The 24,767-nt window shown below is 35.1% G+C and overlaps 1 protein-coding gene across 13 annotated transcripts in view; it reads left to right on the top strand.

The window, feature by feature from the left end:
* pleca (plectin a) overlaps nucleotides 1-24,767 on the top strand; it is a 101,690-nt gene that overhangs the window by 23,485 nt on the left and 53,438 nt on the right. For 2 of the 13 annotated variants that reach the window (XM_047807704.1, XM_047807702.1), the window contains exon 1: nucleotides 6,525-6,730. The exons of the other annotated variants lie outside the window; for them this stretch is intronic. In XM_047807704.1, coding sequence (XP_047663660.1) covers nucleotides 6,685-6,730 — 46 coding nt within the window. In that variant the 5' untranslated portion in view covers nucleotides 6,525-6,684. Of the gene's footprint in view, nucleotides 1-6,524; nucleotides 6,731-24,767 lie in introns of those variants that run through there. 13 annotated transcript variants of the gene reach the window in all.

The following is a 24,767-nucleotide window of genomic DNA, read 5'->3' as shown; positions in this document are numbered from 1 at the left end:
TGTGTGTGTGATTATATGGCTTATGGATTTCACACACAATCACAGACTGCAAACTTTAGTCCTCTCAATGGGAAAAGGATCAGTGTTCTGTGTGAATATTCAGATCAGCAAAAAAAAAAAAAACCCTGTGTAAATCTGTAGTTATCTATTAAATAGCACTAAGAGTGAATACTTTTTAAAAAGTATGAATAATCCTCTCAGAAATCATCTCAATATAGTGCAAGTAAGCAAGCATTTTAATGCTAGAAATCGAGTTAATTATAAAGAGAAACCTGCTCCACTAGATATCTAATCTGTATGCAGGTCATTAGATCATAGTTTCCATTGATCATGTTATTTAAAATATGACTTCAATATAAGTTAATATATATTATTCAATACATCTGTGGTTTAACGTTGGCCTGGGTATCCATATTCCAGCTTAACTAATGGTAAGTTTCAAATGTTAACAGTGTAGAATATTTAAATAGATGAATATAAGTAAAACATCTCTCAGAAATCCTGTCAGGTTAGCTGATGTTAGTGAGCTGTACGGTTTAATGAATTCCTTACAAAGTTTCAAGACACTCTTACATCTCTGTTTTGATCTAGTAGGCTAATAACTGGCTACCACAAACAGCTAAGATGAATGAGTTTATAATATTTATGAGTATTCTTAATCCTTTTTGCTGACGGCTTGCTAACATCAGCTAATGTGGCAGGATTTCTGAAATGTTTATATAAAAGTCATGTTTATATAAATATAAAACAATCATTGATAAAACTAGACAGCCCACATTACTTTTCTGAGAGGATTTCTGAAAGTTTGCTTTCATATCTATCTATCTATCTATCTATCTATCTATCTATCTATCTATATATATATATATATATATATATATATATATATATATATATATATATATATATATATATATATATAAAAAACATTCTTCAGTTTTAGCATTTGACAGCTAGTTAGCATTAGCTAACCTATTAGGATGTTTAAGAGTGTTTTTAAATTTTATATACATTTATGTTGTATAACAAAATTCTGTCAGTTCTATAGCAGTTTGGCTCATGGCTTTGCTAGTTATAATTATGGCTTCCAGTGATTTCCCTCTTTCCAATACTTTATTGTCTTTAAGACAGTCTTACATTCCCATATTTGGTCTTTCAGATCAAACATGAACAATTTTCTTTCTATTCTGTAACAAAACATTTTTCGCATACTCGTTCAAAGGTAAATTTATAGTTATTAGTCCACCTACTGACTTGTTTTTGAACAATTGGAGTCCTGAGAAAAATCAGGTGGATAAATGAAGAACATTGTGTTGTACCAAGAACAATTTTTGACAGTGGCTCAAAAGGCTCTTTAAACAGTACGTCAAATGTTGTGACTCAACACAATGTTATCTGTTTGGCAGAAATACTGAAAGTTTTGTCTTCAACAGACCTTCCCTTATGCAGAACAGTGTTAAACGTAACCCTTGCCTCCTATGATAAATTACTGCGTATGTTTGGAGGAGAAAACAGACAGACTTTCTCTCTTTGAAGCTTAAAAATATGATGTCTCTTTTTATCACAATGTACAAGTTTGCAAAGTACAAGGGCTTCAGAAATTCTAATGCCACATCTTCAAAGTGTTTATCTAAAGAATGATGTCTAGACAAATAAAAAAGAGCTTTATTAATGGTGAAAGGCTGAAAGAGGATTAAAGACACTGAGCAGTGCTTCAAACAACTGTCTGTCATTTACTTTAATGAATCTCTAATAATAATTTAAAAAAAAAAGTTAAAATTGGGTTTAAGCCAGTGAATCATGCACATGCTTATTAAAATCAGCACTTTAGTTAGATCGGTTGTCTCACTTGTATCTGTCTACAAGGCCAGCTGAAGAGAAAAACACCAAGTGACCTTCACATCATGATTACTTAGTATATCAAGGTTACATTGCTTAAAATAGTTAAAAGCCCTGTTGGTATACACAAACTAAGCCCTTAATTTAAAGTTAGTTAGATGTTTTTTAAAGATTTAACAAGTTATATCTATATTTATCTGTCCTAAAAGTGATATTACAGGTAAGCAGTTATTAATTTCCAGTCACCTTTTCATAGTCACACTTTTTCTGTGGCCGAATCTCAAACAGAATTCTACTGCCAATGAGGAGCACTATATAGATTCTATAGCACTATTATTCCACTCCAAATAAATTGAGCAGGAAAATAGGTAGCTATTTGAAATGCTATTTCTATTCTATTTGAAAATTATTTCTTCATGATGATGAGCTGAAGATGATGAATATTTGCATGGATTGCATGGAAGTATAAAACCAAGCTAAACATTAGTTACCCAAAAAATTTCGGGGGAGTGAGTCAGAAACATTAAAGATTATTAGAATACGGTGATATTGTTTCATTTAGATTTTTATTCCTCAAGAAATTAATACACTGTGGTTTATGCAATTCAAATGGTAATAAAGCAGTACTGTTAAAGAACAGTGTTCACGTGTATAAAGTATACACATGATAGGAATAATCGGTTATATTATGGTTAGGTGATATTCAAATGCATTCAGACTTATAGTATTTAAATATTTAAAAATCAACGTCAGTATGTTACCCTATTAGCCAGCACATGGTGTTAATGTATTTGTTTTACAGTTCTGTTCCTTTTCCTATCCCTGTTCCTTCCCTCAGTAAGGTTTTACTCTGTGATTGTTGCTGTGGCTGTTGCTATGTAAGAGATAGTGAGAGCACTTCCCCGAGGCTTTCAAATCACTCTTTGATCCTGATATCTCTCCAGACAGTTGCATAGTATCCCTGAAATTAAATCAAGGCTTATATTAGTCATAGCATAGAGGAATAACGGTCTGTGCTTCTACAAGTTGGACTTATGTGAATGCTCAATAAATTCTAATACTATATAATAATTTATTTAAGAGCAAACAGTGCAACAGGGTTAAATCTGTGCATTGAAATCTGGATATATAAATGTGTGTAGTTGACTGTGTTTGTGTGTGTGTGTGTGTGTGTGTGTGTGTGTGTGTGTGTGTGTGTGTGTGTGGATGTGTGTGTGTGTGTGTGTGTGTTTCTGCATTTCTAACTTATGACTCCCTAAAGGAGGTAGGTTTGCACTGCAGCCCTACCCATCTCTTTTTTAGGTGGTCCACCCACTCAAGGTCTCAGCCCTGAGGCCTCACATTTTCCACACTGCAACAGCTGCTTGGAAATGTTCTTAATTCAATACCTATCAATACCAATCTATAAGTGAATTCTTCCAGTAACAGCTTAATTTTGGCACGGCCAAAATATAGAGAGGGCGACAACCTGGATGGTGGATACAGGTCCATCACAGTTATCTGTCATTTTTAGAGTTCCCAAATTATATATATATATATATATTCATTTATCACATTCATTTATTACTGTAGTGATTCTATAATTTGTATTTGGCATTTTTGTTGTTGACACAGCACTGAAGTTTACTTATCAGCTATTAGAGGAACGGTGGGCTCAGGTTCCACAAAACACTAAACAAAATGAAGTGCAGCTCATATACTGTATAAGCACTTTTAAATTCATAAAATCTGAAAACATCCATTTTAAAATGTCCAAAAACAGGTTCTGAAACCTAGAAGCCTGTTTAAAACACAGTGAGAATGAAAAAAGTGACATCTTTACAAAAGAAGTGTGGTGAAATTGGAGGCTTGGGTTCACTGTATTGTAGCATATTTGCCAACTTCTTATATGTCTTATAAACCCAAAATTTAAAAGAGCATCATATTCAGCATTTTAGTGATGGATAACTTAGTTAACTTTGTACACTATATTATTTAGGGATGACAATACTGGAAGAGCTTAATTCATATTTTTAACCGTAGTTCAGTTTGAGTTGATTGTACTAAGAGTCCTGGGATGTGCACAGAATAGGCTTTATGATTACAGCAGCAGTTCTGAGGTGTCTGTGTGCCATAAAACTACCTGACTCTTTAGCAATAGCCAGAAGTCCTCCTAATTAATTAAAAATAAATATTTTAACTGTTCATTTTTTACTTTGTTGGAAAGGTACTTTTAAAAAGATGACTTTTATCCTATTAAAGTATTTTATCCTTGTTTTTGATTTATGGCGGTATATCCTTAAAAAATGGCTTTAGCTCAGAATTGTCTTTTGTTCTATGTTTCCTCGTAACGTTTTAAGAGAGAAAGAGAGAGAGAGAGAGACAGAGAGAGAGAGGGAGGGAGAAATAGAGAGAGAAATTGATCTGCAGTAATATATCTATCAGGTCTCTTTTTTCTCCTACACTCTCTCTTGCTCTGCTCTATGCTGCTTTTAAAATGCTGTGTCATCTCTTCTGCACAGGGAGTGCCTCTGTGTGATGGTCATTAAATGTGAGAGGGCTGATGCAGCTCAGAACTGCAGGTATTTCTTCTGTACATATCTTCTGTCATGGTTTCGGTATATATGTAAAGATTGTTTTTAGTAGCCTGTATGGTAGAGACATGGTGTCATCGATGTGTGAATAGAGGTGTCGGGACTAACGTCAAGAAAACGAACACACACACACACACACACACACACACACACACACACACACACACACACACACACACACACACACACACACACACACACACACACACACACACAGCAAGCAGGCATCAGGAAAATTAAACACATCACACTGCTTTGAATTGCTGCTTTGTCATGGGAGATATTTTCAGGAAAGCAGAGTGATTTCTGATGTTTTCTTTTCAGTACAAACCAGGCTAAACCCTATTATAAAAAGGCTCAAGTGATTGGCATACATCTCATAATATTTGCTGTTATACACTCCTGAACAAAATCTTAAGACCGGGGACACATTCTAAGTATTTGCATTTTGCGCTGGTGGATCATAACCAGGTTGTAAGAACTGCTTCAAATTGTCAAAAGAAGAAAAAGAAGGAAGCAATTTATTGAAAACTGCATTTAAACTCAAACAGGCTGATCATCAGCTGATTAAATGTTTAAGACCATTGCCCCAAAAATACCCAAAGCAGAACTGTGTCAAAAAAGGACTCAGTAGTGAGTAGCCCCACCGTTCTTGTTGATAACTTCAAACACTCTTTCTGCATGCTTTATGGAACTGTTTCCAGGAGGCTGGTGGGAACTTTGCTCCATGTGGTGAAGATGGCTTCACGAAGGAGTGAGTCTGGAAATGACATGCACTTTTGTAAACTTATCTTGCCATCCACCCCCAAACATTCTTAAGGGGATTTAGATCAGGGGAACATGCAGGATGGTCCGGGAGTGCAATGTTATTGTCCTGAAAGAAGTCGTTTGTCAGCGTTGTCCTGTTGAAAGACCCAGTCAATACCCCACAGACAAGGGGCCTCAGTCAAGAGGGATGCTTGCTGCAACATGTCCACATAGTCAGCCACCGCTTGACACCCTTGGACAAACTGAATCTCCATTTTCCTATTGAAGGAAAAAGCCCCCCAGTTCATGATGGAGCCTCCTCCACTGTGTCGGACAGAAAAGATCTGCAGTTGGATCTCTTTGTGTTGCCAGTATCGTAGGAAGACATGAGGACCATCCAGGTTAATTTTTTTTTCTCGTTCGAGAAAAAAACATCTTTCATCTTTAAATATTCCATGTTTAGTGCTCCCTTGCAAATTCCAAACGGGCAAGTTTGTGGTGTGGAAGGAGATGTGACTTTCAAAGACGTTTTTTGTTCTTTAAGCCCTTCTCTCACAGATGCCTTCTTATAAGATAAGATAAGATAAGATAAGATAAGATAAGATATACCTTTATTCGTCCCACAGTTGGGAAATTATAATTATTGGGCAGCAGTCAGCATCAGTAATGGCCTTAATTTGGGTCGAAGAGCTGCCTGTGTCTTCACGGACAGCCCGTTGGATCCTCTGGCTCAGTCCAGGTGAAAGTCTTTGTGAAGACTTTTACATAAATTAGCAAAAATATATTTGACCATCCAGACTGTTATTTTGTACAATTCCTAACATCTGAAACATTTTTCATTATTTTAGTAAGTTGTTATATGGATATTTTTTCGTACAGCTTTTCTCCCCCCAAACTAGTACTTTTTGGTAGTTTTATGGATGCTTTAGAAATGTGCCACCTTTATACATGGAAAGAGTTTTTATGTACTAGCTTTGAGCTGGAGTGCTGGACCAAAATAAACAGTGGTTAAATAAATTACAGAGAAAAGAAGAATACAGGGGCATGGAGGGCAGTCTCTCTCTCTCTCTCTCTCTCTCTCTCTCTCTCTCTCTCTCTCTCTCTCTCTCTCTCTCTCTCTCTTTCTCTCTCTTTCACTGTCTTTTATAGTATCTCTGCAGCCCTTTCTTGGTGCCAAGTGTCCCATCAATTGAACATGATAACTGCCCTGCATTGTGATTGGCTACAAAGTCTAAGAGGCAGGGGATAGGATGTTTAGTGGAAGAAAGGAAACATGGGAGGAAGAGGAGGGGTGCACTTTTTCCTCTCATACTTTCCCTGCAGAGAGAGAGAGAGAGAGAGAGAGAGAGAGAGAATGACTGAAAAACAGAAGTCAGCTAGTACAGCTACAGGCTTAGTGAAAGAGAGCAGAGCTTAGATTTGCCAGTGTAGTGGAGACTGCAGGACTGATTCACTTTGCGCAGTGCACTTCACACATTTACACACACACATACATCCTTGAAGAAGCTGTGGTAACTGTGGGAGCATGGATACGTCCAGGTCGATCCAGCATGAGATCAGCTCTCTTAAAGGTATTGCCTGTATTTCTCTCTCTCTCTCTCTCTCTCTCTCTCTCTCTCTCTCTCTCTCTCTCTCTCTCTCTCTCTCTCTCTCTCTCTCTGTCTTTCATCTCTTACACACACACCAGCTTGTGGTAGAATGTGCTATGCATTTTGTCAACGAATTGAATTCAGTGCAAACATCAGCAGAGATTTAGATTCTGTCTCTCCCTCCCTCTGTGTTCAGTCTGTCATTTTGAAAGCTAATGCTGCCTTTGTCTGAGAGCATTCATGGATTAACATGTGTGTTGTCCGGGTTATAGAGGGAGGAAAGCCGGTGTGTGTAAGCCACGCTGCTGCTGAGGTCAGCGTCAGGCTCAAGTCTGCGTTTTTCAAATCACACTTTTTTATTTCTTGGCAAGGATGCGGTATGCATGCGGCACACTCAGAGCTGCATCACCACAGCAATACTGAGCGACAACCTCACCTCACTTCCTTTCGGAGTGAAGGTGTGTAGTGATTGGTATGAAAGTTAAACATAGAGTATAGCCAAATGAAGTGGCCTTGATCTATTTTAGGAGCTGTCAGTCATTAAATATTAACCCACAGAAACAGAGATGAGAGAGAAAATGCATACAAGCTTACAGAAGTAGCATGTTACTGTGTTTAGGGTAAAAAGGGAAGTATTCACTGATATACATTTTATGTCAGTAGTAACATATTTAAAATTACACAAGTTAGTTCATGGTCTGCACTACGTTGCTGTTTGCACCATGTCATAAAACATCAGGTCACTTTACCTCTATTTTGGGCTTAAGAGACAAAATATTATAATAGTCCCCAGGCCAGAACTAGAGGAGAATTAGGACAAACAAACACATGCAAATCGTTCTAACTTATATCAGCAGGTTAGTCAAATAAATCTATTCACTCTCCATTAAAATGTCAGTCAGCATTGATCGAATCCATTAAACACAAACTTATCACCAGACCATGAATAATTAAAATAATTTTCATTTCATTTACGGCTGTAAGATACGTTCATTTAATACGATCTAAAAAATATACACTTTTTGTGACCTTTCTTGTTTGTTCTTCATGGTATCTCACTTTCTGTTTGACTCTGAGCTTCACCTTGTGTGATTCATCAGTGACTCTGTAGGAGATCGATATGCTCTTCAGAAACCCTGGTGTGACTAATGGCTATGTCGAATATAATGTGTATTTGCTGAGTCATTGTATGAAAGGTATTTAAACCTAGAGCGCATCCTAGCTACAGTACTAGCTACTTCGGTCCTACATCTGCATCTTTTCACAACACTCAAAAAATGCAGTATTTCTGTGGACAGGTTCAGTCGGAGTAAATGAGCTCTCCGAGGTCACTCCCTTTTGTCTCAGGGCCTTTTTTCTTCTCCCAAGGCATAAATAATTAATGATGAGGCACACACATATCCTTTTTAAACCTGCTCCAAAATGTTTTGTGAAGCTGAACACTTTTTGCAGGGCACTCTGGTTAAATGTGATAGGGCTGTTAAATCACTTCCTGGGTAGAAATGCATCTGGCTGAGGATAAAATAAAACCTTTAGCTTTGGCCTGAATGAGTATTTTTCCAAGGGTCAGGACAGACAAAGGCTTCACACACTGCTGTGCAATTCCACTGAATTTAGTTAAACTGCCTGGCAGGTTTCAGACAGTTGCCTACCTTCATGTACGGACTTAAGCGTGTGTCTGTTTGTATACATGGTAGCTTAAGTTCAGATTTATCTATCTATATATTCTGGACACCTATAGTCCAAAAATAATTGCTAATATTCTAGAATGTGCATTTGGACATGTAATGAATCTGTAATTACTAAGTTCTCGGTTTGTCCTGAACAGACCAAAGACCTTTGTTATTCATTTTTAGCAAGGTATTTAATATGCTCCTAAATGCTGCATTCTGTCATTATGCCCAGTGGCAGACCAACTGCCAGTGTCTCCCTGGGCTTTTGTTGTGTAAAGCTGCAGTGAGTCTTGGCGTAAATTTACTGAGTCTCATTAATGAGTTTCTGGACTTTTGTTTTTGTCAAACTTTCAAAAGACTAGATTTCACACTAAGCAGTGTTCATCTGTTATTTCTAAAGGCTCTTGATTGGTGTGAAGGAATGTTGTTGTTTTTTTCCTTTTTTGGAAGCGATCATGTGGGACTAATGTTAGAAATGTAAATATAAAGGTAGGACAATTCTTATATTTGTAAACATTAGAGAGAGGAAAAGGTCTGTGGGTTTTTGAGAGTTGCAAAGACAAAATGAATTATGCTAGGAATAAATCATGACACGAAATGACACAGGCCTGAAGCAAAGTAGAGAGTTGAGAGAGAGACAAGAGACTGTTACTAACTACAAATTTACTAAAATGTTACTTATTAAGGAATAACATATCAAATATGTTTTAATAGTTAATGATAGTAAGATGGAAACTCTTTAAAATAAGTGCATTCCTGTTATCACTTACCTTATACAGTAGCAGCAGCTATCATTATCATGTCATTCACTGTCTTTCTGTCTCTTGAAGCCAAAGACAGAAAAAAACAGCTTTTCATGAGAAACTGCAAAGACTAGCAACTTTACTTCTGACTTACCAATCTTAGACACCGGAGACTCCCTCCAAAAAATGCTAAATATTGTATATACATCACAGAAAACATCAGCATGTCAGCAATAACACGTTTTTAAATCTGCTTGTGTTCAGCATCCACCAAGATCCTGTGTCAGCTGATAAATGGATATGGCATTTTACAGTTAATCTATTTTACATAAAATCACTAAATATAGTGAAGTTGAAGTCATTAATATACATAAATAACAATCACAACAAAAAACAATGAGATTTCTTGCAAAAAAATAAATACTTATTTCCAAATTTAATTTTAATCGTTGTCATTTATTACATAAGCTGATATCCCCAATGTTTTTTTTGTTGTTACAGTAGATACCGATACTGTATTGCGGGCATCACCAAATGGCGGACCGCGGTTCGGATCCGGACCGAGTGACGGGTCTGCCCGGACCCGTTAAAATTCTAATATTATCATATTAAGCATCTCCTTATTATAATCTAATATTATAAGATTATACAAGCTCTTTGATATTAATAAAAAGATAAATCTTTTGTTCATGTGCAGTTAATGTAGACTGTTTCTGTTCCATACTCCAGAGCAGAAGGTGGCAGTAATGCACCTAATTACAATTAAGATTTAGATTCAAATTAAGATTAAGATTCAATTAAGATTCAAACTGCTGGCAGGACAGTTACATGCCCATTTCTCTCACTAGGAACGGAAGGTGGAAAGGGAGTAAGGAGAGGTGGAAAGGAGAGAGGAAAAAGGGAGCTGCTCAAAGCTCTGCACCTTTTTTTATTCAGTAAATTCTGCCCTGTTCTATTTTACCTGAAATGTTCTTTTGCCTAAGGTTCCTGTGTTATTAATGTAGTTAATGTTTAAAAAAAGAGGGCAGCTCAAAAGTCTTTTGTTTTGTTTAACTGGAGGAATTTAGATGAACCTGTAAATCTATTGCCAATTATTATTTGAAACACACACGATCACACACACACACACACACACACACACACACACACACACACACACACACACACACACACACATACATACATACATACATACACACACACGCTAAGTTATTTACTGTATATTATTACTAATTCATTGTTCTGAAATACAGTAATGCAAGCAGGATGACATTGAGGAGACACTTGGAGAATTGTCACTTCTGCAGTACACAGGTGCTGTAAATCTGAGAGGTAGCAGATCCTGTTCCAGCAGTGTTCAGCACAAACAAGCGACTGTTTAACAGGATATGATTTGTGTAGAACAGGATACATCTTACTATCTCTTAAAATGTAGTAGTCTATTTACTTTTCAGCGAGTTGATGCAGATGTTTGTGTATGAAGGGGAGTGGGGTGGGGTGGGCCTATTCCTGCTAGAAAATCTTGTTGGGAATTAAATGTACCCACAAGGACAAACTGTCAGATATTTCTATACTTGTGGGGACACTTGGCTGGTCCCTAAAAAATATTAAGATTTCTTTTTTAAAACAAACTGCTTTTTTTTTAATTTAAAAAAACAAACAAAAACAAAACCAAGGGCCTATAAAGGGCATCCTTACTGACATTAAGGTTAAGGTTAGATTTAGGGGTAGGCATTACATTAAATAAACAGTAATTATCTCAATGGAATGTCCTCAAAAGGAAAGTAAGACAGATGTGTGGGTATGTGTGTGTGTGTGTGTGTGTGTGTGTGTGTGTGTGTGTGTGTGTGTGTGTGTGTGTGTGTGTGTGTGTGTGTGTGTGTGTGTGTGTATGTGTGTGTTCTTACCCAGACTGAGGAATGTTCTTTTGGGTTTTTCCCTCTATTTTCTCTCTTTTGATCCCAGAGAGGCTGCGTCTATTCTAAATATGGCCGATCAGACTTTGCATCTGCTCTGACTTAGACAATAAGATTTTTTCTGATGTAGACCAGCCTGACAAATCTTTACCAGACTGAAAAGATTGCACTGGAAATAAACACATTTGAAACCAATTGTTTAAGTGTCAGCATTACAGATGAACTGCTTTGAAGGGTGTGCGAGCAAAAGAAAGATAGTTGAATCAGCTGTTATGGTAATACAGTCTTTACATTCATTTACATGCAGTATTGAGGACGTGATGCTTCAAGCCCACAAGCTGCTGAGACATCAATGTTGGGTTTATTTATTGGGTTTGATTAATGCAGAAAATAATATTGAGAGGTTTTTCTGTACTGAGCATAGATTCATACTTTAAGCTCATTTCTACTTCTTCTTGGAGCAGAATAAGACATACACTTTAGAATAGAATAGATTAGAATACTTTATTGTCATTGTACAGCTGCACAACAAAATTAAGCCTCTCTAATTTAAAAGGTGCACAAATTTACACACCCATACAATGTAAAGAGATGATCCAAAAATTAAGGGTGAATAGATAAAAGATATAAACAGATATTGATGTAAACAGATGGTAAATGATGCAATTGTTAACAGTAGATACAATAATAGAGTAATACAATAGAGTGATTTTGTCCCCATCAGCTGGAGTTTAGTTCTGTAACGGCACTTGGGTAGAAACTATTTAGCAGTTTATAAAGCAAATTCAACACTATAGCTCATACATTTTTGTAATCAGAGGGAAGGATCAGAGTGACATTGTAGAATAACTTAAAAAAATCTGTTACTATATTTTTAAAGTGGGTTTATAAGGCACTTTCTTTGGAGCTTGAGGTCAACACTGGAAATATATTCTTCCACAAGGTAGTCTCATATGTGAAAGTGTTTAATTGGTGCCTTGAAATGAATTAACGATGTTTCATTCATTCTTTCATTCAGTCATTCATTTTGAAAAACAGAAGTTATGTTCTTGTTTGCTGTAATCACATATGCAATGCAGATGTGGAAGATACACATCACTGATTTTAGTCAATTTAGCTGAAGTCAATAAATAGCTTACGCAAGTGGAACAAGTATCTTCTTGTGGTTTTGGGGAAAGGTGTTAGTTGGTTAGAGGATAGGTGGGTTAGTGGTTAAGGTGTTGGACTATTGAGTAGAAAGTTTTGAATTCTAACCCCAGTTTCACAATGCTGCCACTGCTGGGCCCCTGAGCAAGGCCCTTAACATTCAGTTAAATAGACTGTATAAGGGCTTCTGCCGAATGCTGGAAATGTAAATGTTTTCACTGAAGAATTAAATAAAAATATGAAATGCGATTAAATATCTTTTTCTGAAAGCCAAATAGTGAGATGACAGTGTCTGGAGTTTAGCTTCTTGTTTTATTGCCCTGAAAATAGTTTTTGTTCTCGTAAGTATGCTAAACTGTGTGTTTTTCCTGCCAGTAATAAGAAAGAGTGAACAGAAAGAATTCATCAGATTCTGAATCAAAGCAATAGATACAAAATCAAATATGTCAAAAGTACATTTCAGAGTAAAGGACCCAATTGTTTATTCTGGTTTCTGGATGAGGAATGTGATCCCAGAACAGCTCTGTGACTGAACAAAAGAGTGCTCAATCACTCTTCAGTTTAATAGTCGCTTATAGGTATGTAATGATGCTAAATTAAACTCATTAATATGAAGCAAAGCAGCATACCTGCATCTTTTCATATCATATAATCTGCAAATACAGCAATAAAATGATGAGTCATGCTTGAAATGCACATTTAGATATCACTGTTTTGCCAACTGCAAGTCAATCTAATTTTTTTTAAATGTTTTATACAGTTTTATTTTTTGCTAAATAGTTTGGAGGAAATAGGGTTATTATAAGGAAAATAAGATATATAAATAATAAAAACAAACAAATAAAAGTATTACATATAAAAATATGGTTTCTATTTTTTTTTTTATTATTATTTTTCCCTATTATGTCTGAAAACTCTAGGATACAAGATCCAGTTCTCAAAAGTCCTGTGAACCAATGTTCTGTATGTGTTTTATGGCCTTATTCAAGTGATTTATAATGTTTCATTTTTCACTAACCACGCATAAACATTGTTTTCTCAAAAACACAATCATGTACATACACGCTGCTCACATATTATTGTAGTCCAGTTTGTGCTGATTACAGTGATATTAGACTTTAGCCATTTATATCTTCATAAGCAACTGAAAAAAGCACAAATGTCAGGGTATGACAAAACTTCTCCAGGCCCAAAAATACCCTTAGACCCCAGAGGGTTAAATTAAAAAAAAAAATATATATATATATATTTCTTTTTCAACACAAACAATATTTTTTATTTATTATTTAAAACATCATATTTTTTAAATTTTAAGTTTAAACTTAATTTATTATAATTATCTTTTATAATCATTAAAATGATTAAAACATAAAAATAATTCATAAAAAAATTTAATGTAGTCATTAGATTATTTATTTTATATAGCTTCTAAAATACGTTTATGAATTTCAGCCTACGTTAGAGAACGATTTCTATACAATGAAGGAGTTATAGCAGGGTTCCACTCAGTATGTAAAAGATAGTCCATGTAGTCGTGTAGCTTTGTCCAAAAATAAATGCATGTCTGTGTGAGTGCCTGAGCTATTTTTTGTGTGATTAGTTTTGCATCTCACATGACTGCATCATGCTGTGAAATAGTGTGAGTGTTTGATGGGTTTCTGTTCACCACAGCAGCTGGGAGTAGAGTTTATATAAGAGTGTCCACATACGGCAGTCTACAGCTTAGGGTTGCAAACATGCCATGCACTAAAACACTAAGACAAAATGAAAAGTCTTACGGTTTCTGCTTGTTAGCTGAATTTGATGGATTCATGTGCTTATTTTTTACCTTTCAGTATTTCTATATGAAAACAGCACGAGTATCTGACACACCTCTCTGTGCACTTTTTAAAAGCCTTACAATTAATTTTATTTAACGTTCTAACAAATGATCTTACTGTTTTTGAGATTTATTGAGAGAAAATTTAATTTAATTTCATTTAAAGCTGGAATGAAAAAGATATTTCCACCCTATTAGTGAAATGAGCTAGTCTAAACTTGAACTAGAAACAGATGATTTAAGTATTTTTCAGGACACATTTACTGCCAACTTTAAAGAGCACATCTGATTTCTTTCCCATCAAGCTTTAAAAGAAGATTTTTCTTAAAGACACCAAACAGACACCATAATGACAGTTTATATTATGTCAGGTTGTAGATATATCGTATTATTTGATTATCTGGGTTATAGTATGTTTGCTCAAATTATATTCTGCAGTCTGCAGGCAGACACGTTTTTAATCACAGAACTAACCAGAACTAAATCATAACCTTAATCCACAATTAAATTGATGCCAATCAGGAGATTTACTGAAATTGAATGTAAATGTGCTTTTTAGATATACATTTATAGGACACTTGTCTGTGGTACAGATATAACTAACTAAATAAATAACTAACCAAATAAATAAATAAAATGGTTGACGAAAACTGGGTTATATACAAAATGAGAGTACCCCAGCTCTGCAAATTTATTCAAATACAAGAGAAAATGGTCCAATGGGTCCACAACTGGGATTTGGCAAATTTCACCAACTTAAGAATCAAGAAGTCCTGATGCTCTTTAGGCTGTGTGTTGAATTTTTAACGCAGGATTCACAATGTTAGCTACTCTAGATACACGCTGGCCCATTTGGGTGCATTCTACTACAGTACAGTATACATCCAGATTTAAATCCCCAGCAGGTGGCGCTGCCACAGCAGTACACATTTTCTCCTATTATTCTAACCTGCTAAAGAGACACAGCAATGCATTAGGATGTTACAATACTTAATCAAGTTTAAAGTATAAAATATGCTACTGTTAAACTTTCACTCTGCGCCATCGACATTTCCTTACAGCTATTGTGTTCTGTTTTTATTTCGTCCCTCCCTGTTTTAATAGGCAGCCCATTTGGGTCTGTCTGATATCTTTAACAGATTTTCCTGTTAAACTGGCATCTGTTTGCTATCACTCACACTACCACCTCCACCCTGGCTGTACTGTTTAGCATTTTTATACTGTGTGACACAACTGTGAAAAAGGCCTTAAGAAAATAATTCAATTAACATTACTATTTCTTATTTATATCACATAATGTAATTTTATTATATAACATAATTTTTATATTTTCTTCTATTTTCAGGTAAGCTGCCGTTTGTGCTCTAATTTCTGGGTGTGGGAAGTTTTATGGTCTCCAGAGCAGAGTAAGTATGCATTGTGGCAGCTGACCTCTTCACCTTGTCTGACACTAAATGCCTCAGAACAGGAAAGGGCTTTTACAACCTCACAAGACCCAGAGTTTTAACCATGAAGCCACCACTTTACAGTTCTGCCTTACTGGTATGCCAAAGGCACAGTGCACTTTCTTACAGAGATGGTAAATGTGCCCAAATTCTTTTAGTTACTGCTGGTACTTTTTTAAAGCAGTCCTAGAACAAAGAACCAAGGAACATTTGTAAATGTTAGCAACTCTGAAATGTTAGCTATTACAATAATAACTCTACAACACAAAATAGATGAATACGAATAGTTTAAAGTGTACATAGTAGTAGATTACAGAAACAGGTCTGAGGTGTCATCGCTTTAACACTTATAAGCAGATTTAGATTTGTTCGTAATTTTGAAGTGACGTGAAAGTCACAAATTTTGCTTGAAAAATACACCACAAAACCAGATTAAATTTTTTTTTTTTAAATTCATCGTAAAAAATATTAATATTAATTTTCATAAGAAACAGTTTCCTTTGTAATGAATATTTTTAGTATAAACTTCTTTCATTGGTCTATTTTCAATTTGATTAATGGAATACAAATTGACTGCCTGCTTAATCGTGATTTAGCCTTTGTTTCTACCAGCTCTGTGAGCGATGCAGCGGTGCTTTAGTATTTACACTCATCTCCTGATTCTCCTTTACATTCTACGCCAACAGATCAGCTTCAACTTTTTATAGCAATACCATTGCCTGTGCATATTTGCTAACTATCCAGTTTTGCTAACTGTCAGAAGAGCAACTGTGTTTCTTGAACTTTGAGTACAATGTTTGCATTAGAATTCTCATTAATATAACACTGGAAGGTGTTGAAAAAGCGAAGAAGCTCTTTCCCATTTGTCTTTAGGAGCTAACAACAAACTGTTATCTCAAATGTTTGAGAGTTTGTTTACTCTGTTGTCTCACAGGTATAAAGAAAATGAAGCACCAACTAACAAATTAGCAGCAGAAACATTAGTAAATCCATCATAAGTATTTCATTATAAACGTGCTCTCAGGTGGACGTCTAAGTTAAGTTTAAGGAAATAATTTGCTTTGTTTCAAAGGGTCTAGTGGCCTTAAATTGCAGGTCTGTTTTTTGGGAAAGTCCACATGGACTAGGTTCCTTAGCTTGAGGCATAATGACACTATAAGGAAAGTTCTTGGTATTAATAGTAAGGATCCTGGAATAGAGTTGATTCAGTTTGTTTATTTGTACTGTATGTATTCAATTCAATTCATTTGTATTAGTCTTTTAAAAATGGACATTGTCACAAAGAATCTTTACAGAAATATGTACATTCAGGATGTAATCAGTTCATAGTTTACTGTCTGGATCAACAGTAGCTTTGTGTCTGTGATGGGGTAAAATTTCACAATCTTCAGACCGATAGCTTAAACACAGAGCCCCACACAAATGTGCAAATTGCCCTTCAGGGACCTCTTTTGAATTCGGTTTCCTTAGACAGCCATGCCCCTTGCTATTGTCTGATATTGTTCACCAATCTGTACACATTGTTTTATTTTTCATTGTTTCTCTTGGCTATGGTTCAGTTTGGCAAACAAATCTTCCACCATGTGTGTTTTTTGTTCATAAATGAATGCGTTTCAGAGCCAGTAAAGGAAACTGCTAATAAAACCTTTACACACAAATGAGTCATTTATATAAAAAAAGCACAAATTGTACTTTCTGGATGGCAAAACCGCTATAACTCTAAAATACTAAATCCACAATATTTATATTATTTATGCCAATGCTCCTCTTCTACAACTGTGCACAGTTTCTCATCATAAGCTCCAACAGCCTGAAGCATTTGATTTTCATCCTGCTTGGTTTATTTCTTCTCTCTAAGTTCCACTGAGGCCTGTCAGTAGTTAAATTATAGAGCTTTACACGTAGTCCTGGTCCTGGCTCTGCCAGATGGTGCAGCATGATGGAACATAATAACAGGGAGGAAACCTCAAGAGGCTGGGCAGCTGAAGAAGCTTTGCATCCTGGGAAATGACTAGAAAAGGAAAAATATCTGACTATCCACTGCCACCTTTAACAAGCTTTTAAAGTAATCTGTTGTTCATTTTACGTTGTTAGCAAATGTGTATCTTGACCATTTCGTACATTTTCAACATATCGACAGTTGATGATTCATTTTCAGCCTACTCTTTTTCCACTTAGGATTTTTATGCACATTTCACATATACCTAAGATGTTTGAGGTGAGATCATTAGAACAGAACTAGAAAACAGGGATGTTTATGAGTAATATGTATGCTTTAACTTGCTTACTGTAACAAATGTTTAAGAAATTAGGATTATATAATCCTCTGATGCTTGAAACCTTTAATTATTTTACAAACCAGGCATTAATACAATTTGAGATGCCTGGTGAAGCACATCCATATCTGTATGCATAGCTTATAACACAACAACTTTCGAATGCTTGTATATTATTTTTTATTTATTGCAGAACAGCATTTAATCCATCGACAGTTTCCTGTTCTCGATTGCATCATGGCAGCTACAACAGTGGTTCCCTCAGAAGTCTTTTTTTTTTTTTTAACTCTCTTTAATGTAAAACTCTATCCTGAAAACTTTCAAGTTCTAGCTTCACCTGATACAAGAGCTGACACTGGAGACTCCTTCCAAAAATGCTAAATAAACATTTACTCACAGAAAACCTTTTTATATAAACAATGATACAGCTTTTAAATCTCCCATATAAGTTACTGTGTTACGTTGTTTATTGGTATACAGTAAATTATTAGAATGAACACATTCGTTAACATAAACCTGGATTTGCTTTAATTCTTTCAAGAAAGCTGAAATCAATCAGATTCGAGAATCTAACAAATATCTAATAGTTATATTAAAATGCAAGATCGGCTTTATTTAGATTGTTAGGGCTCATCAGAAGTAATAATTCCCATTTGAAGGAAGTCATAGCAGACCAGATTCCTGCAACGGATGACAGGATGTGGGTTGAGTATCTAAAGAATTTAGAAAACAAAGAGCTTCTTCCAGCTAAATCATGCCAGCACTGATAGCCAAAGATGATACAGTACACAGAAAAGACAAAGGATTCCTTATATGATGAATGAATGCTATGTGTATGACTTTTGCTTGATCATTTTTACTGTTTGCTAAAAATGGTTGTATTGTGATTGTGTCCATGTGTAAATGGGTTTATTGACATAGACTGCTCTTTTAACGTTAATGGAATTCTCTATTTCTTTAAAAGAATTACAGTTTTATGTGTGTGTGTGCATGGTATCAAAATATACTATAGATTGTGCCATTTACTACCGGATTATCAATATAAGGCTTTTGCCAACTTTAGTTTGTGAACAAAGGATAAACATTTATTTCTTTTATTTTAATTATAATGTTAATTAGTTAGATTATGCACACAATATGTTTTCCATGCTTCCTATATACTCTGTAGCTATATATAATTAAGAGAATCATTCAAAATACGAGTGCTACATATACTGTAAAACATATAAATATAATTAAACTTAGAAATGATTTAAAACTTAAAACTTGCTGAACTTGCTAGAAACTGCTGCCTTAAAAATGTGAGTAAACTCAGCATGAGGATAAGCTTTGTTTCTACTCACAAGTCATCAAGACAATGGATTGCTGTAAATCTTTAAAAGCCTATAAACTTTTACAGTGTGTGATTAGTCCTCTGAAATGCATCAGAGTTGGGTTGCAATTAAGAAGCATTATTTAATGCAAAGAGTCGTGACCACAGCATAAAAGGAAAAAAAAAGCAAAAAAAAAAAAAGGCAGGCAGTCAATATTTGTTAATAGGAAACAAACATAATCCTGTGATATGTGACCTTTTATAAAATGAAAAATGTGAAATTCGTTAAATAGTTAAATCGAGTTCAGTTTAGAGTTACACCTTTAACCAGTTCAATGCTTGGAACCCTATGAAACTATTAAAAGAATCATTGAAGATTTCATCTTTCTAAATGTTTATTTAGGAAATTATATTAAATCATTACAATGATATTTAGGATCTAGCCAAGAGAGCTGTACAGTAGGATTACTTTGTCCCTGCTGTGTCCAGCGATCATACTGCAGCCAAGCGCGATCATTACTGACCACACCCACCTGGGAGCAGAAAAGCTGAGTCAGTCTGTGTAGCTTTTTAAAGTGTAGCATCTGTGAGTCAGCCCTAACCTTATTGCTCACTAAATGTGTTTCCTGAATCCTTGCATTTCCTTTGTGATATGTTGCCATGGAGATGTTCCTGTTCCCGTTATTACATTTGTATTCTTATCAAGCTCTAATTGGGTTCAGTTCCACTTTTGACTAATTGCTTCTCTGCAGTTGTGCCTTGAGCCTGTGCACTGGAAAAAATATCTAAAAGACCATAGCTTGAAAAAACTATAACTGTTACTGTTTAAGTGTTTATAATTTATTCATGCATAGTTAATGTAATTGATAAAGACCCTGTTAAAACACAGAAACACTGATCAGTGAAATTAGTTATATTTTTTCCCCATCCATTCAAATGATTAAATACCTAATACCTATCTGTCTGTCTGTCTGTCTGTCTGTCTGTCTGTCTGTCTGTCTGTCTGTCTGTCTGTATCTTGTGTCTGGGTCTGTCCAGACTACTGAATCATGGGATGCTGCTAAAGTACAAATCAACTTTATTTATGGTGATTTATTATTAAATTAAAAAAATTCTTCTTTTAAATATATGTAATTCTGTTTCTGAATATTTCGGAGGGTAAAGAGAGTGTACTTGCAGAACAACTACTACTAGTAGTATTGCTACTACTTCTACTACTAATAATAATAATAAAAAAAAGGAGAAGGGAAAAAAGAATTTAAAAAATGTTCAGTTAAATATTCTGTTTATCAGACAATAGAGGCTTTGTTAAAAAGAAAAAGAGGCCGACTGTGTCTTTGTGGAAGTGTGTGAGAGTCTCTTGAGAGTGTCTGATTTTCACGAATCCTTTTCCGACATACCAGAATTAGAGACGTGGTTAATGGTCAGCACCATAGACGCAACAGAGGAATGCATGAGTGGACCCAGTATGGGTTTGTATCTGTCATAAGATTTAAAGGGGCAATTAGAAATTTTAAACATTTTCAAGCCCACTGCAGTCTGCAAGGTGAACTGCAGTAGCCCTTAAGACTGCTCTGACTCCAGCAATTTTTGTCAACTGTATGGCATTTCATACTAAAGGCAAATTTCATACTAAACGCAAACCCAATGTAGTATGTGGTACTTAATATGTGACTAACATGAAAGATTTAGTGGTTGATACTGGTCTCTGAAAGCTAGCAAGGCTTATTGTATAATGGGTGGTTTAATAGTTTTGTAATTCTTCCTCATTGGTGCACAAAACATTAAGACTTTAAGATTTTTGTCTGTTTGTGTGTTAAATACCTTGGGGGAGATGTAGCTTAAAGTCTCAAGTGATCTGTCAACCTTACATTTGTCAGCACTAAGCTGAAAGGACATAACAGTGCCTCTGGAATGCAGTTAGATACCCTGAGGCCCTACAGTACTTTTATTGGTGAAATGAAGTGAAACCAGTTTGTACCAGTTTGCCCCATCTACAGGCTAAGGGTCATGTTTAGAGTTAGCATGAAGGTTCAGGTTTTAAAGATAAGGTAAAAAAAAGGGACTGAAAAAGCAAAATTTGTGTTTGCGCTTAAATGCAACATAATGATGCAACGTAATAATATTAATAATAATAATAATAATAATAATATTAATGTTATAATATAATAATGAACAAAGGATAAACATTTATTGTTATAATATAATAATAATAATAATAATAATAATAATAATAATAATAATAATAATAATTAGAAGAAGAAGAAGAAGAAGAAGAAGAAGAAGAAGAAAAGACTTGCAGTCATATATCAATGATATGATGTTAATCATTGAAAAATAAAGTGAAATAGGTATATAATGTTTTCCCAATATACTGTAATACATCATGAATAGTGATCTCATTAATTTTAGATTTTATTATTTTATAAATCAAAAGATACAAAGTGAACTTATAACAAATTTCAGGGAATCTGGTTTGTTGATTTAATTTGCTATCTTTTATTTGTCAAAGTAAGAAAATAATGGCAATATTCTAATTATTTCAGTGTGACAACATTTTAAAGGATAAGCTGACTAAGCATTGATCTACAATGTCCAAAAGCAATATACATGGTACACTCATACTTCCATTAGCCTTTGCCAGTTTTCGGTTCTTTTTTTTAAACAAGTAAGTGTTGTAGTTTTTACCAAGCTGACCTTTAGAACAGCACACATTTTAACAGCAGGTTTATGTGTGAGTAATGCTAGAAAACAGAGGTGTTATTGTCTGTATTCCAAAATGGAAACTGAAGTGCTGTTATTTCCATTAACACACCGGCATCACTCTCACTGTCTTGAGTATCATGATTATTAAGGTATTTGAGAACGCTTGTGCACTCTTAATGTCCATAATCTCCTATTGTTGAATATGGGTTAATGATATAATTTAGCATACTTGCACAGTGTTAAGTATTGTGTATTGCTAGCAGAGCTGATGCTAAAGGCTCAGAGGCAGGGTGAATTAATGTGAATGTTAATAAAGATAAATATAAGTCTAGTTCAGTGACTAGTGGCTTGTATACTTTAGCTTAATAAGAAGAATTATTTTATCACAAAAATAATTACACTGTAGTCAAAAAGGTTGGCAGTGTATTAAAACAAGTCTGTATTAAAACAAGCATGTTTCTGCAGCCACCAAGCTTTAATGTTAACATAAATGCTACAACGAGTCCATGAAGTGAGAGCACATTTGTCCAAAAGTTGATCATGATTTTAGTACTTAAACTTGTCACTGCATTTTATACAAGGGTGAAATATGCATTATCTTCTCCATTCATTTTTAAAAAGACTATTTATTTATTACAGATGATGACATATTTTTGGTGCCTTGATCTGCTAGTTCTGTTTAAAGAACAAGTCTTTCTGTTGCTATGCTTTTTTTTTATCTCTTCTTTATGAAATTAGGCCTTTGGCACTCTAAAAATTAGAAGTACTTGGTCAGAAGGCCACATGACTTAGTGCTAGTGACTTAGGGTGTGTCTGAAATATTTTGCTCGTTATATATTTAAACAGTGACCTAAGCAGTACCAAGCAGTGTCTGATTTCAAAGCTTGTGCTTGTTCCCTGGACTGCTTCTGTTTCTTGGATCGATTATGTTCTACTTGATGGGATGTCATTCAGTCGACTTCTTGTCATTCAGTCATTCAGATTTTTGTAATTGTTTCATTGCACTCATACTGTATGTATGTCTGTAACTGCTTTTGGAAATGCTGCAGCACCTGTTGTAGTTTGAGTTATTGTAGGAAAATTAAAGACTGATTTATGCCTTTAGCTTTTACACACACACACACACACACACACACACACACACACACACACACACACACACACACACACACACGTATTGTTTTTTAATTTGAAATGCTAAGAGCAGGTGTGATCCAATTTCGTTAAATCTAACATGATCAACACATTTGACCATTTCATTTGTTCAATTTCAAGTGTCGTTATGCCGTTTGCCATAGTTAAATGTCTTAAATTCAATGGCTAACATAAAATAAGTCCTGTTGTGCCACACCCAGCCCTACAACAAATCCTTCAGCCTACAGCTTCATCGCAAGTTGTGAACAACATCTCCGTAGTCCTTGATTCTCAGCCCACAGCTTCCTCAAATCAACTTCAAATCCAGCTGAGCTCCAATTTCACAGTCTGTCAACTGATTGCTAATTACACTTATCTGTGCACAATCACAATATTCCCTTTAAATAACCTAAACTATCTTGCTAATACTTGTTGAGTCTCCCTTCTGCATTACATACTAGTCCTTAAGTCTGATCTACTAGAAGAAAATGCATCTGTTTCTCCACTTCATAAAAAATGCTGTTTCATAACCAAAATTTTTAACCCCCCCAGTATTATTAGTGCTCTAAATGGATTAAAATGTTATGACCATGGCATATGACCTCTATACTAATCACTTATAATGTGAAATATATCTTTCTAAATGGTTGTTCAGAGGATTGTTTTAATTGTTAAGAGTCATTGGCAAAGACTAATGAAAATACTACATTTTATGGTAAATTTACAGTAGTAACTTTTGACCATTCATCACGTCTGTAATACAACAGACTCACGCTTTTATTTGTTTGGTCTGACTTGGTAGGGAAATGCTGTCTCAGTGGTTTTTAAGCTACTGAACCAAAGGTCCACTGTGAATAACCAAGCTGCTGCAAATACTTAAACAAGACCCTTAACTCTCAACTGCTTGACTTTATCATCTCTAAGTTCTTATCTGATTTGGAAAATAAAAGCTTAGCTGAATAAGCAAATGTAATCATGATGTATTTATTATTATGAGATTATGTATAAAATAGTATATACCGGCTCTTATTACAGATCAGGATGTACTTTTGAAAGTGAAGTGAAGTTTTGAAAAGGACAAGGCCTTACTAAGAGAACTGACTCCCAGATCATGGGACATATCATGAAGTCGCCGATTTCCCTTATGTTACAGGGAATTTAATAACAGTATATGAGGCTGTTTTTTAAACTATACTGTGGGTAATGTTTGGTGGAGGCATGTCTTCCATTCTGTTATGCTACTTGTGGACTTGCAGTGTTGGTGCTTAGAATAGACCAGATGCCAGTAGTGCATGGAGTCTGATGTTACTCTGAAGCTGATATGTGCGACATTACTAAAATATACTGTTATTGGTACGTAATGAATCAGGATGACATTACTTTGTGCCAGCGTCTGTACAAAAAACATAAACATGTGAAATCAACGTTAATGTACATTCTCATCTTTTACTTACAGTATAAAGAATATTTTGAATGTCTGCTGTTGAGATCGTCTTTGTATGGTATACACAGATATACATTCTTTAGGTTTAAACTGTATAAGGCTCGACTTTTTATCCTCACTGATTGTTCATTCCATTTTTTCCCAGCTCACTTCTTCACTCCTTTTCCCGTTTGCCTCCTGTATAATTGCTTATTTGCTTAAAAAGTACAAAGAATACATTTGCATTGATTCAGGCTGTGAGAGCACCCAAGAGAGCAGTGCTTACCAAAGGAAATTGACATGGTGGAAGGTTTTCCTTTAATCCATTGTTGAATTGAATTTCAACTGCCAACTGCTAAACATAAAAGAAAAAAAAAAGGAAATAAAAACAATGACAAGAAGATGACTGTTTTTATGGGCTTTTTT

This window comes from Tachysurus fulvidraco, chromosome 24, assembly GCF_022655615.1.
Source record: "Tachysurus fulvidraco isolate hzauxx_2018 chromosome 24, HZAU_PFXX_2.0, whole genome shotgun sequence".
NCBI classification, from domain to species: Eukaryota; Metazoa; Chordata; class Actinopteri; order Siluriformes; family Bagridae; genus Tachysurus; species Tachysurus fulvidraco.
Note: the sequence above shows the minus strand (reverse complement) of the source record. Positions and strands in the feature narration are given on the sequence as shown.